General features: G+C 41.3%; 1 protein-coding gene across 1 annotated transcript; it reads right to left on the bottom strand.

Moving 5' to 3' along the window:
* Window positions 1-10,211: 10,211 nt before the first annotated feature.
* On the bottom strand, window positions 10,212-13,376 carry LOC109417122 (uncharacterized). The gene is made up of 5 exons (XM_019691246.3): window positions 13,183-13,376; window positions 12,760-13,084; window positions 12,297-12,696; window positions 12,125-12,226; window positions 10,212-10,945 (listed from the first exon to the last, which is right to left on the bottom strand). The coding sequence occupies exons 1-5, from the start codon at window positions 13,189-13,191 to the stop codon at window positions 10,870-10,872; spliced, it is 912 nt and encodes a 303-aa protein (XP_019546791.3). The 5' UTR covers window positions 13,192-13,376; the 3' UTR covers window positions 10,212-10,869.
* Window positions 13,377-14,113: the final 737 nt, after the last annotated feature.

Below are 14,113 nucleotides of genomic sequence, written 5' to 3'. Positions count from 1 at the left end.
TTGCTTGGGTATCTTGGGGCAAGACACTGTGCTGGAGAGTACATTTTTCTTCACAGAGTTGCTCAGAATTTCTCTGGATTGCTCCCGTTTTTGCTTGGGTATTGCCTGATACTATCGAAAAACCAAAACAATATTGCCCGATATCCCGCTTTTCTTGTAGTTTTAGGGGTGCTTTTCCGCAAATTTCGTCGATCATTGGTAAAAGAGTTACTCAGAATTTCTCAGAGTTACTCTCGTTTGCACAGTGTCTTGCCTCTAGTTGGGTATTGCCTGATACTGTCGAAAAATCAAAACAATATTGCCCGATATCCCGCTTTTCTTGCAGTTTAAGCACAGACAAACAGACGTAACACTCTGATATTTTGCATCGTACACTGATTTAACGGTCTATTTGAAAATTTGATAGTTGGCCAACTGACCACCCGTGGCGCTCGCATCGTTTTTGCTCGAGTTTGACGTTTGCCCACTACCGCCACCTAGTTGATGGTCGGCCAAAACTCAGTCCTTTTAGCATTGGGCGAACATGTTTCGTGACTATGATTTGATTCGAAAAATGTTCGAAGTGTTACGTCTGTTTGTCTGTGCTTAAGCCAAGGTGAAGAAATCGGCCATTAGGACCGATTTCTTCACCCTGGCTCAAGCGTTAAGCCAGGTTTAACTATATGGGTAAGCCTGGCTTAAGCCGAGGTGAAGAAATCGGCCCTTAGGGCCGATTTCTTCACCTACCTGGCCTTGGGGCAAGACACTGTGCTGGAGAGTACATTTTTCTTCACAGAGTTGCTCAGAATTTCTCTGGATTGCTCCCGTTTTTGCTGGGGTATTGCCTGATACTATCGAAAAACCAAAACAATATTGCCCGATATCCCGCTTTTCTTGCAGCTTTAGGGGTGTTTTTCCGCAAATTTCGTCGATCATTGGTAAAAGAGTTACTCAGAATCTCTCAGAGTTACTCTCGTTTGCACAGTGTCTTGCCCCTAGTACCTGGCTTAACGACGTAAGCCTGGTTTATCTTAAACCACACTTAAAGTTAAGCCAAATTCTTAAGCCAGGTTTAAATATTTGCATTTCTTCACACCGGTTTAGCAAATAAAGGCGACGGCTTACGCTAAGCCAAGCTTAACGAAATTTCCCATATCGTTCCAGTGACTTTCCAATGGAAACGTCATTTTAAGCCGCCGATATTTTGAAATGCCCGTTATATGCAGCATGGATTAACAACAACAAAACATCCGCTGAAATTTGAGCAGGAAAAACGAAATCGCTCGGTAAATTTTTCGGATGCAGAAGGAAATTAATAATGATGAACTACCTAGACTGTTGATATTTTACCCAACGCTAGTATCGAAGATCTTCGATTTAGTACCTACTTCATATGATCGTTCCACAACATGTGGTGTTCGAATTTGCCTTTCATTGTACAAAGTTGGAGTGCCACATTGCAGAAAAGGCGTTGCAATGTTGCTTTATGTTTTGATATCCAGAATTGCCTTCGAATAAATAATCTCCATTATCGCCTTGTTAAAGTTGCATTTCGATAGTGACTTTTTGAAAATGTGTTGGTCGTGTGATGTTTCAGAGTCTAGATCATTTTGAAGGAATTTCCTCTAAGATTCCTCCAGGAATTTGCCTTGGGATTCCTCCAGGGGCTCCTTCAGGAATTTTTCAAGGACTTTCTCTAAGGGGTCTGTGCGGGAATTCCTCCAGAAAGTTATCTACGATTCCTACAGGAATTCCTGCATGAATTTCTTCCAGGGATTCCTCAGGAATTATTCCAGGGATTCTTAGAGGAATTTCTCCAAGAATTCCTCGAGGAATTCCTTCATGTTTTTCTCCAGGTATTCGTCTAAGATTTTTCCAGAGATTACTTCAAGTTCCTCCAGGATTTCCTCTAGAAACTTTCCATGAATTTTTCCAGGGATTTCCCTAGAGATTCTTTCACAAGATCCTTCAGCAATGCATCCAGGGATTTCTCCAGTAGTTCCTCTGAGATCCCTGTAGGAATTTCTCCAGGAACACCTTCAGGGGTTCCTGCAGGAATATTTCCAAGACTTTCTTTAGGAGATCCCTTTGGGAATTCATCTAGGAATTTATCTGCGATTCCTACAAGAGTTCCTCCAGGAATTTCTCCGAGGATTCCTCCAGGAATTTATCCAAGAATTCCTCCAAGGATCCGTCGAGGAATTCCTTCAGGTTTTTGTCCAGGAAATCCTTTGAGATTTTATCAGAGAATCCTTCAAGAGTATCTTCAGAGTTTCCTCTAGCAACTCTTCTAGGAATTCCTTTAGGATTTTTTAAAGGATTCTTTCAGAGATTTTTCCACTAGATCATCCAGGAATTTCTTCTGGAATTCCTCTGAGATTCCTCCCAGAATTCTTCAAGGAATTTGCCCAAGGATTCCTCTAGGCACACCTCCAGGGGTTCCTTCAGGAATTCTTCCTGAATTTGTTTAAGAAATCCCTTCGAGAATTCTTCCAGGAATTTATTTGCGATTCCTACACATTTTATCCAGAAATTCTTGCAGGAATTTCTTTCGGGGATTCCTCTAGGAATTTCTCCAGGATTTCCTCCATGGATTTCTCCAGAAATTTCTTCAGGGATTACTCCGAGATACCTCCAGGATTTTTCCAGGGATTCCTTCAGAGATTCTTCCACAAGATCATCCAGGAATACATCAAGAAATTTTTCCAGGAACATCCTCAGAGGCTCTTTAATGAATTCATCCAGGACTGTTGCCACGCGATATTATTAATTTCAATCATCAATTAACGAAACCGAAGTGTATCGTATAATTTGTCCAAATTTCTACTACTACCATAAATGGAACCCAGACAGGTCGCCAGAACAATCTGGAAAGCAGTCATAAAATAATAAAAGCAAAACCTTTTCAGGCAGCGGTACGCATAGCGGCAGATAAGCAACGTTATCTGAAGCCTTTGGGTAGAGAGAAAGGACAAAAGGAAATAGGACTAGGTAAAATTAGCATGTGCAGGCAGCTTCGTTAAGAAGTAACCAAAACAAAAGTATGATTCATTTCTTCTCAGGTACATTTGTCAGTTAAGTTTGGCCGTATAAATATAAGCTCATAGTTAGAAATAAAGTTAGTGTGCTCCCTAAGGTCGACCGTTTCACTTCAGAAAGAAAGTCCTAGTGTCACTTTGGTAACTCGAAGATTCCCTCCAGAATCACTAGACCTTCGCCTAAGAAAGGTTTCTAGCTCTGGACTTAGAAAAATCGAGATTGCGAAAGCGGCAACTATACTCAGAACCAGGTAAAGAGAATTGAGTTAATGATTGTTCTTTAAGTATTTCTCATCTGTCAGTTTATCAGCCCTTCGCTTGAGAGAGGTGTCTGACCTGGTGGATCGGGCCGAAATACTAAGCTCAAGATACAACTCATTCCCTTTGCTTTGCGACTGAGTCACGCATCTGTGTGATCTTTGCTGTTTATCACTCGACTGGAGCAAAAGTTTAATTACCGAAACCTTCGCGCGGTAAATTTGCTGAGTCGAAGATAACAAGGACTTTCTTTGAGGGATCCGGGAATTGATGCAGGAATTTATCTGTGATTCCTCCAGGAATTCCTCTGCAACGAGTTGCAAAACATTTTTGCAGTGAAAAACCAATCACTAGAATATGATCATTTCTATCAGTACCATCGTGCTTATGAATCATATTGCAATTTTTTGGTATAGTATGAAAAACTAGTCCGTTGTGATACGGCAAGTATAAATCAAATTTCATAGTGCTGAGTTGCGAAAATCCACTTGCGTCATTTTTAGGTAGTGGAACTTATGTATTTTCGGCAGTTTTGTTTTCGTCGTCATGAAAGGTTTTTTGAAACCTATTGAACTCAAAGTTGGCCACAAATCCTTCCAAATTAAGCTGAATGATATGGCAATGTCTCAGGCATTTTGGCCAACGAAAAACTCCCACGACAAAGAGAACAAACCTGCCGATAATAGCCATCGTCACCCTATTAGCACAGACAAACAGACGTAACTCTTAGAGGAAATTGATCAAAAACTTTTGCCCGGTGTCATTTTCATGAGCACACTGCCACCTGTTGGTAGAACCGCGCGCGACACTGTCGGCCATGATGGATTTCGATTTGACGTTTTGCTGACACGCACACTACTACACAAATTGCCTGTATTTTCGTTTGCATCATTCAGCAACGTGTACACTGACAAACGTCAAGGCGATCGAACACTAGCGCATCTGGTGGAATGATCGCGCAAATCAAATGAAATTTGAATTGATCGTTAAAAGCATGTGCCAAGCTGTTTTGAAGAGTGTTACGTCTGTTTGTCTGTGCTATTAGGTATTCAAAATAAGTCATGTTTAGAAGTACACCACGAATAATACTTATTATATTTAGAATTATGAGTGAAAATGTTGAATATTCGATTGGCTAAACGTGCTTTGAACTAAGTTTTTGTAAGAAATCAGTGTATAAAAAGTTATTAGAAGAATTTTGTTTTGAGTGTAATTTGTTTGTTAAAAAAATAATATCTCTTGAACCATAACATTGTTCATTGTGACCTGACATTATGGAAAGGACTGGATTAAAATAAATAGAAACTTCAATGCAAATGTGCTTTCGATGACAAATTTGCAAACACGGTGCCTTTTTGAAGACTTTCAATCTAATGTAAAAACTTGATTGTCCCAAAAACCGATGTTGAATATTTTATACTGACGACGCGCTGGATGTAGATTATCATTTTCTATATGATCGCCTCCATCCATATCCAAAAGTTTTACAATTGTATCGTTCCTAAGTGTACCGTGGGGTGCCCTAATTTCGCGCGGGTCCAAATTTCGCTCACTGATAATATTTAGAGGACATAATCATAGAAGTAATCGTTGCATTGTCCAAATTTTACTTTAGCTAGTATAGTTAAAGTGAAATTGGGACAATTGCACAATTGTTTTTATGATTATGATGTCAAAATATGATCAGTGAGCGAAATTTGGACCCGCGCGAAATTAGGGCACCCCACGGTACATGTTTCATTAAAAATATTTTCTGCTGTTTCAAAAATGTATCCATGAAGCAGGTGAAGAAACCCAAACTCTGCAATTTGCGGCTTAGGCCTGGCTTAGCGCTGCTAAGCCACCTCAGAGCACCGCTTAAAATAAGCCACACTTAACGTAAACCGTAGCTTTATTAAACCGGGTTTAGTGGTTAAGCCGAGGTGAAGAAATCGAAAAAAAGTTAAGCCTGGTTTAAAATTTTGCTAAGCCTGGTTTAAAATTTAAGCCCGGGTGAAGAAATCGGCCCTTAGTGGAATACTTAATTTAGCGGAATCGCCTTCAGCCAATTTCTATTGTCGCGCTTGCAAACGGCCAAAATCAGATAGAGAAGGAGATTGTAAGGAGTTTTTGGACTGTATGAGATCAAAAGCAATGTATAATGAGGGTGTTCTTGTAAACAACGTATCCAGAACCTTGTCCAGAACAGGTATAAAAGGAAACTGTGTATTGAATAAAATATCCCCGTTTCATGTATCTACCAATATCTATTTTGGTATGGTATAATGCACGATGTCTCAGAAGGAATTTGTCTGTATGGATTATCCCATTGTCTCAACTATTTTGTGTATAAGAAAAAAATCTTTACTTTAGATGATTTGAACTGCCGTAAAAAATTGTTTATTTACGGTCATTTGAACTCAGCCAATATTCCCAACGACATCAAAGACACGAATATAGCCAAACAAAAAGTTAAAATGACTGCAAATGAGATAAATACTTTAACTCGATTTTTTGTCATTAATAATTGGAAATTTGGTTCCACGTAATGATCCAGTGATGCAGTCATGCAGTCTTATACAAATATTCGATATAATCATGCTTCACGACTAAGTTCACGACATTCCTGTTGAACTGTTAGATGAGTTGAAGCGATTAGTTGAATTCCATCACTCTAACTCTATGTCGTTTTGTTCCAAGACACACTCAAACCCAAACATCATAACATAGTGCATTATACAACTGCAGTCTGGTAGTCTTCGGAGGCAATGGGGTATGAGACTAGGTATGAGATGTGACGCAAACCACATAAATTGCAATAAGCACAATATGTGTGCATACCTAATTTCAAAGTTTAGTTTTAAGTATGCGTTCGATGTGTTTAAAGATGATTTTTTACGCCCTTCATAGTAATAAAGAATGAGAGCAAATATAATGGACTGCCTCCCGATATTTGTAAACCACTGGTGGATTATATTGGGCGCCGTCCACAAATTACGTAACGCTCTAAGGGGAGGGGGGGGGGGAGTTTGCCGAGCATTACAGTCCATACAAAAAAAAAATGGGTTTTCATACAAAAAAAGCGTTACGGAGTGGGGGAGGGAGGTCTAAAATTCTGGATTTTAGCGTTACGTAATAAATGGATGCTGCCTTACTAGCAAGGGTTCAAAATCATTCCAAATTTTATCAAAATTCACTAAGCAGAATTCAGCAGAATGAGAAGGGTACCATATTTTGCATAAGAGAGAAATTAATGAGGAATGTCTATGAAATTGAGGCTATAATTTTACGCGAAGACACAGATATCACAGACAAACAGACGTAACACTCTGATATTTTGCATCGTACACTGATTTAACGGTCTATTTGAAAATTTGATAGTTGGCCAACTGACCACCCGTGGCGCTCGCATCGTTTTTGCTCGAGTTTGACGTTTGCCCACTACCGCCACCTAGTTGATGGTCGGCCAAAACTCAGTCCTTTTAGCATTGGGCGAACATGTTTCGTGACCTTGTTCGTGACTATGATTTGATTCGAAAAATGTTCGAAGTGTTACGTCTGTTTGTCTGTGCAGATATTATTTTGTTTTGTTATCCGTTCAATTCAACAAAGTTTGATGAACATTTGCAGTCGTTTGTGCTCGTGAAACAAGATACACTAAAAATTATAATGAATACAGTTTCTTACCGTTTTTGGCAACACGAGGTGAATTTTATGTTGCCAAATTGGGGTGTTGCCAAAATCGGTATTTTTTTTGAGGGTTATTTTCAACTTTTATACGTCAATTTGGCTTATATTTTAAATATGGACTATTCACAAGTTACAAAATGATCCCTGTAGGTGACGTCATGATTTGTAATTACGTCATGATTTGTAAAATTGTAAATTTTGGAAATTGGAATTTTGATTTTTGAAGAAGAGTAAGGCTAAAATCACAGACAAACAGACGTAACACTCTGATATTTTGCATCGTACACTGATTTAACGGTCTATTTGAAAATTTGATAGTTGGCCAACTGACCACCCGTGGCGCTCGCATCGTTTTTGCTCGAGTTTGACGTTTGCCCACTACCGCCACCTAGTTGATGGTCGGCCAAAACTCAGTCCTTTGAGCATTGGGCGAACATGTTTCGTGACTATGATTTGATTCGAAAAATGTTCGAAGTGTTACGTCTGTTTGTCTGTGCTAAAATATAAATATGTACGTTTACAAATACAAACGATTTTTCGGTAAACATTTTTGGTCAAAATTTTTTGTTGCCAAAATCTAGGGGCAAGACACTGTGCAAACGAGAGTAACTCTGAGAAATTATGAGTAACTCTTTTACCAATGATCGACGAAATTTGCGGAAAAACACCCCTAAAACTGCAAGAAAAGCGGGATATCGGGCAATATTGTTTTGGTTTTTCGATAGTATCAGGCAATACCCAAGCAAAAACGGGAGCAATCCAGAGAAATTCTGAGCAACTCTGTGAAGAAAAAAGTACTCTCCAGCACAGTGTCTTGCCCCAAGGCCAAAATCGGGTGTTGCCAAAATCGGTAAGAAATTGTTGCCAAAAACGGGTGTTGCCAAAATCGGGAAGGAAATGTTGCCAAAAACGGGTGTTGCCAAAATCGGTAAGAAACTGTATTGATTCAACTATATGATATAGTTTTTATGACCTCATTGAAGTTGAATTGAACCTTTATTTTAGTTATCTCTACATTAATAGGAAATTTGAGTTGATTGTTCAGTAAATTTAATAAAGTTTATCAAGATTTTTTCTCCGTGTAGTGGGGCAAAACAGAAAGGGGATAGAAGGGGCAAATTGACAACATTTTCAAAAAAAAAACTTATTCATACAAACAAAAAAAAACAAACGTTCGGAACCGAACAAATGCCGTAGTTGACCATTTGACCATAGTCCATTTTACGAGCCGATTTTATGAATGAATTTTGACAGGAGGTAGCGTCCAATAACCCGTGAAAACCAATATCATCATCAACATTGTTGTCACTCGTAAAATGGCTCATTGAGTTGTACAAAAAATGTCTCACGAAACCTTGGGGCAAGACACTGTGCTGGATGTCGTATACACGCGTCCGTTATCCGGAAACTTCACCAACAGAATGAGGAAAGCTGTCTTCCGAACGCTTTCCAAAACTTCTCACCGTCTTGCTCTCACATACACTACTCATATTCTAACCGGCACCCGAACTCCCAATCTTTGCTTCTTTACTCACTCTCTCTCTCTCATTCAAGAGCCGCACGCACACTTTTCCCATCATTCAGCTTGAGCCTCGCAGTCAGCCAACCGTTAGCTCTGTCTCCCTTTGGCATCTATATTTTTCTCCCCTTTTCATTCATCTAACTCAGAAAGAATGAAGAGCCCAACTTCCAGGGCAACAGCGAGCGCACGTTGCGACTCGCAACGTTTCATCATCATCATCATCAATGCATCTCGCAGCCAGTCTAGTACTGCTCGAAAGCACGCTCAACAAAATTCAATCAATCACATGGCACATTCACTACACTGGAGAGTACTTTTTTCTTCACAGAGTTGCTCAGAATTTCTCTGGATTGCTCCCGTTTTTGCTTGGGTATTGCCTGATACTATCGAAAAACCAAAACAATATTGCCCGATATCCCGCTTTTCTTGCAGTTTTAGGGGTGTTTTTCCACAAATTTCGTCGATCATTGGTAAAAGAGTTACTCAGAATTTCTCAGAGTTACTCTCGTTTGCACAGTGTCTTGCCCCTAGCACGAAACCTAATGCAAGCCTTTCCGTATACGTGAGAACAAAAGATGTTTACAAAGTTCTTACAGATAGCTTAACACGGGAAATCTGAACACAAACCACTACCACACAGGAATTTGGATTGGTCAATGGTGGGTGACTACAGGCACCGACGAACCGACGTGACAGCTAGAACAAACAAATTCAAATTTGTTGTCCTTGACGCCATGATGAAAAATAGCCAAACACTATCGCCACCTCTATAACGGTTCGCGTTGGTTTGCTAGCTTGATCCCAAACCCCCGTATGTTGATATAGGAAGAGGTTCGCGTCTGTGCTGATTTGACAGAAGGGTTCGCTCGCTTTGCTAGTCGACCGTTAAATTGAGGGGGGACAGTTTTGAATCACCACTGTCACGTCGGTTCGTCGGTGCTACGAGGTCGAAAGACAGGTACGTAATCCTGGAACATGTCGGTGAGTGTACTGTTGAATATAGCAACTGCTACGTTTACGTCATCAGTAGCTTCAAGATGAGAGCAATCCACGTTTCTTAGGCCTGGGACACACTGGTGGTGTTCGTACCAACTTACAAGTTGGCAAGAAAATTATTCCAAGGCTATCTTGAATGAAGACAATTATCAGTATGAAACTCATTTCATAGCCTTAGAGCTAAGCTTAGCGCATGGATGTATAGGTAGGTATCGAAGTCCGAGCATCTGTCTCCACGAGGAGCGGCTCACCACAGCGCCTGAACCCCATCTTAGGGGCGGCTGATCAACGTTCGAGTGCCAGTTAAGCTCAACTAAATTCAACTGTGCACCATGATCTTCTGGAACGTTAGAGGGTTGGTGTCCGACTGAGCCAGCCGTAAAGACCAATTGCAACGGAAATTCAGCAGCAGAATAATACGAACCGAGACCAAAGGTAACAACCAGAATGAACAAAAAGGTTATTCACTAGTCCAACTGGAGACCAACAATCCACACGTTTCATTATCAGATTAAAATTTGATTCTGTAACAGAAAAAAAAAACTCAATGCAAATTAGAAAGAGACTAGACTAGCCGACAATTAGGTATTAAATGGACTAAATTCCCGGTGATATTACACCCTTCTCCGATGACTACTAGCTTAAATGTATTACAGAGAGTAACTCAAGACTGCAAGCGTTAGTATAATCAACGAATTTCAAAATTGGCTAACTAACGCTTGAGTTGCAAGCTACTCCGCTCCAGACTATAGAGAGTTGAATCGATTATATTTAAATAGTTCTGTTCTTTTATAAGTATGTAAACGGTATTCTGTTGATTTGACACACTTGCAAAAAGCTACATTCTCGCTTGCGCCAAACCAACTGTTGTATGTAGTGGGTTCGGTACGATGCAGGAGCAGAAGAGCCTGGCGATTTCCGGTATCTCTTACGAATACTTTTATATCATCTTTAATAAAACGAAAAAAAAACTATATGCTAAGCATCGGTGATGCTCGAACTTAAAACTACGAAAAGTCTACTTTAGCCAGAAATGTACTAGGTTTATAGTTTGTTGTTTGTCGTCGTGTTCTGCACCATCAGCGAAGAAGGCAGATTCTTGTGAGGTGGTTTGGCGTTAGAAGATGGGTCGTCGTACAACTCCCGGGGAGTTGGCCGACCGACCGGCGGAACGGAAACAATGATACAACTAAAAGTAAGTGTAATAATAGCTACATAGGTAATATGCATCAGTGGGTTCGAGCCGGAACGAAAACCAGCAGCTTTCGGATCAATAATGGTGGCGGCGCTCTTCTGGAGATAGATTTACCTCATTGCAGCAAAAAGGGTACAGGCACACAGCGGATTCGTGAAGGTGGATGGATGGGTGTGTGTGTGTGCTTGAGAGGTGGGAGCGGTTGGCCGCGATTACTGCTGCATCCATCGTTGTTGCTGCTGCTGCTGCGGTGGCTGGGCTGCCGGTGGCGGTCCACGGCTTACATTGCTATGGGTAGGAATGCATGTTGCGATTAACTTTTTTAATGATTTTCTGAAGTATAGGCAATAATGAAGGTTAATGGTTATGATCTGAATTCAAAAATTGGACCGGAACATTGCAGTATTTTAAAATCTTGATAACATCGGTGAAACTTTGAATTAAAAGATGGACTATCGCTGGAATACTAAAGAGCCATTGTCTGAATGTTGGATTTTTCAAATATTATTCAAAATCCACGATATTGAATTCTAAAGTGCCTTGCTAGGGTGGCCAAATTCTCTGAATAGCATATACTGCCTATGATCGCATAGTTGTCCCATATGAATAGGAAACCCAGCAAATATGGGACTGATATGCGATCATAGGCAGTATATATGAGCATAGATAAATGAGATAAACGAACAACTCGCAGTTTCTATACCACGATTGACTTGAGCAATCAAAATTGGACATATAACCAGAGATCACCTCTAAGTTTCCACAGCTTGCGCGGGGAGTTTTTATTAGTGGGAAGGAATGAAAAGGCTGGATAATTCGTAATTCAGATCCCATTGAGATCACTAGTCTCTGACCAGCAACTCATATCCCTTCCCCAACTTATTTCTACCTAACAGGAATTGATTACTGAAGTATACATTGGATTGGTTAAGGATTTCTTCCAGGGATTCTATTTATAAAGTTCATCTACAAGTTAATTCATATCGTCTACTTGTAATGGACGTTCAGAAAAGATATATGTAAATCGATCGAAAAGAGACTTTTAAAAAACTGATTACGTTAAATAAAGTTAAAGTTGAAAAGGTTAAGTTAAGGCTTCTTACGGCATCATCAGCATCGGCAGCCATGTTGGATATGAGCCTCAAAATTTCAAAGTGATAATTCTCTGCCACCAAAGCGTATATTCGTTTGAAATAGCATCTTCCTAAATGTTCACTCGCAGTGATTGCGATGATACTTTTTCTGCTGCGTTGCTGCAGAATTGACAGTTTTTCATCACTTCAAAAATGCGAGGCAAACAATCATTGAAAAGCAAAAAGTCAATGATTCGTTTGAAAACTTAGTGATGCAGTAAGACACCTTAACTACGAGCAATTGCTCCAGAGAAAAATGAAACACAGGATCAGATCAATCTTCATTACGAATCATGTGAGTTTTAATGAATGGTTCATGTATGCATAAACTTACCGAGACTCGTCGCTTCCCAGCGGAGGAAAGGCCTGGTTATAATTGGCCGTTGCTTGAGCTACCACCGCATTGTTACCTTGGCTGTAAATTCCTCTGTTGACACTGTAAAGATAAAACAAAAATTTATTAGAATCTCGCTCAAGTCTTCCATCTCTCCATTTCTCGATCGTACTAGGGTGCTGATGGTCCCGCCGGAGTGTCTCCTATGCTTCTGCGTACAAACGGATCCTTGAAGGAGCTCATGGCGAGCCCTCCGGAACGGGCCCCACTGAATCTATCTGCACTCTCGTTGGGCAGCGCAAAACCACGTCGGTCCTCACTCTGCTGACCTCCGGAGAAGCGGCTACCCCCGGAACCACCGGAGTTGTTGTGGCCACCTGCTCCCCGTCCGCCGCTTCCGCGGTCACTGAAATCGCCACGACCGCCACCGCGACCACCACGGAAGCCGCCTCCTTGGCTCTGGCCGTCAAAGCTTCCACCACGACCGGCTCCACCTCCACCGCCGGAACCGTACGGTTGATTGCGCATGTTGCCTCGGTTGTTTCTCATCGGACCACCCGAACGGTCACCATCTGAAAAAAATAAACATCCCGTTACAAACCCGGATAGCCCCACAATCCCTCCAAAACAATCACCATCGTAACTCGATCTGCTTTGCTGGTTGAATCCTCCTCTTCCGCCGCGGAATCCACCACGGCCACCGGAATCCCTGCCGTCCCCACCGCTACCCGGCGCACGGTCCTTGGTCCTTCCCCTTTCCACATTGATGGTCACTCCCTTGAAGTTGCTGTTGTGCAGCGCTTGGATCGCATTGTCCATCATGTCCGGGGTTTGCATGTGCACGAAGGCGCACCGATTCATCACGTCGCACTCCGTCACGACACCGTAGTTCTCGAACAGGCGCCGGACCTCTTCCGGTTTCGTCGACGGCGGCAAGCTGCCGACGAAGATTTTATTGCGCTGTCAAAAAGAAACCCCCAATGAAAACACCTCTTCTAGCCACTGCCGCCTACAGCTTGATGGAAATTTTGGAGGTTGGCTGCATCGCGTTCACTTACCGGCAGCATTCCTCGTTTTTGTCACTCGATACCAATGGAAGCAGCTGCAGGACTCCGAAACGAACCGGATATTGTGCCAATCGTGAAGAAAGCGACTATAAATGCCGAATTAGAAGCGGATTTTTGCTTGATGTTTTATTTTTGCTTGATCCCGGCGAAAGAAGCGCGGCCCGCACAAGCACTCTCAAAATGACGGAAGAAAAAAGCCATCGACTGAGTACCTACCGCGGTGAGTGCTCGACGCTTGACAGCTTAATGGGGTGAGACAAGGGGTGAGAGCCCACCAGGGGCGAATTTAAGAATTTTGAATATGGAGCATTCGAGCAGTTAAGGTGATAAGGCATGGGATTTTGTCGTTTCTAATTCTTGTTGTTTTCAACTATTCTGCAAGAGAAAAGAGAAGGAGAGAATTTCATGCAGTGCACTATACACGGGGAAACGAAATAACCCAAAATTAAGTATTTTTCACTCAGCTTGACAGCTAAGTAAAACCAGTCAAATTTGAGTTTTTTTGCGAAGGACTCAAATTTGAGTTGTTTCACAAAGACTCAGTTTTAAGTAAAAAATAAGTGTTATGAGAAGAGAGGATTTTGTGTTAAAAATACTCAAAACTAGGTTTTTAATAATAGATTTTTTTACGAAAATTTAATTATTGGTTCTCGTGAGTAAATATCAAACGCACTCATGGGTTTCAAGCGGGCTACAAAGTTTTATTCACGTATTCGATCAAGGGGTTGGTCATTCAGCACACTTCATTTGTGCCGTGATTTTTGAGCGTGTGCCAATATGTGCCTAAACTGTGCCGGTTGTTTTTCAGTGTGTGCCGAAGTGTGCCGAACGTGCCGGAGGTGTGCCGAATGTGCCCAGTGGAATATTTTCTTAGAATGTTTTTGCGCTAATTATAATCCTGTCTATTTTTGGCGAATGTTAT

This window comes from Aedes albopictus, chromosome 1, assembly GCF_035046485.1.
Source record: "Aedes albopictus strain Foshan chromosome 1, AalbF5, whole genome shotgun sequence".
NCBI lineage: Eukaryota > Metazoa > Arthropoda > Insecta > Diptera > Culicidae > Aedes > Aedes albopictus.
Note: the sequence above shows the minus strand (reverse complement) of the source record. Positions and strands in the feature narration are given on the sequence as shown.

What these genes read in the sequence shown, in the direction of transcription:
- LOC109417122 (XM_019691246.3), bottom strand. An exon ending in AAGCAGATCGAGTTACGATG is followed by an intron (nt 12,697 to 12,759) that starts GTGATTGTTTTG and finishes TATTTTTTTCAG; the next exon opens with ATGGTGACCGTTCGGGTGGT. An exon ending in CTGGGAAGCGACGAGTCTCG is followed by an intron (nt 10,946 to 12,124) that starts GTAAGTTTATGC and finishes TCCTACCCATAG; the next exon opens with CAATGTAAGCCGTGGACCGC.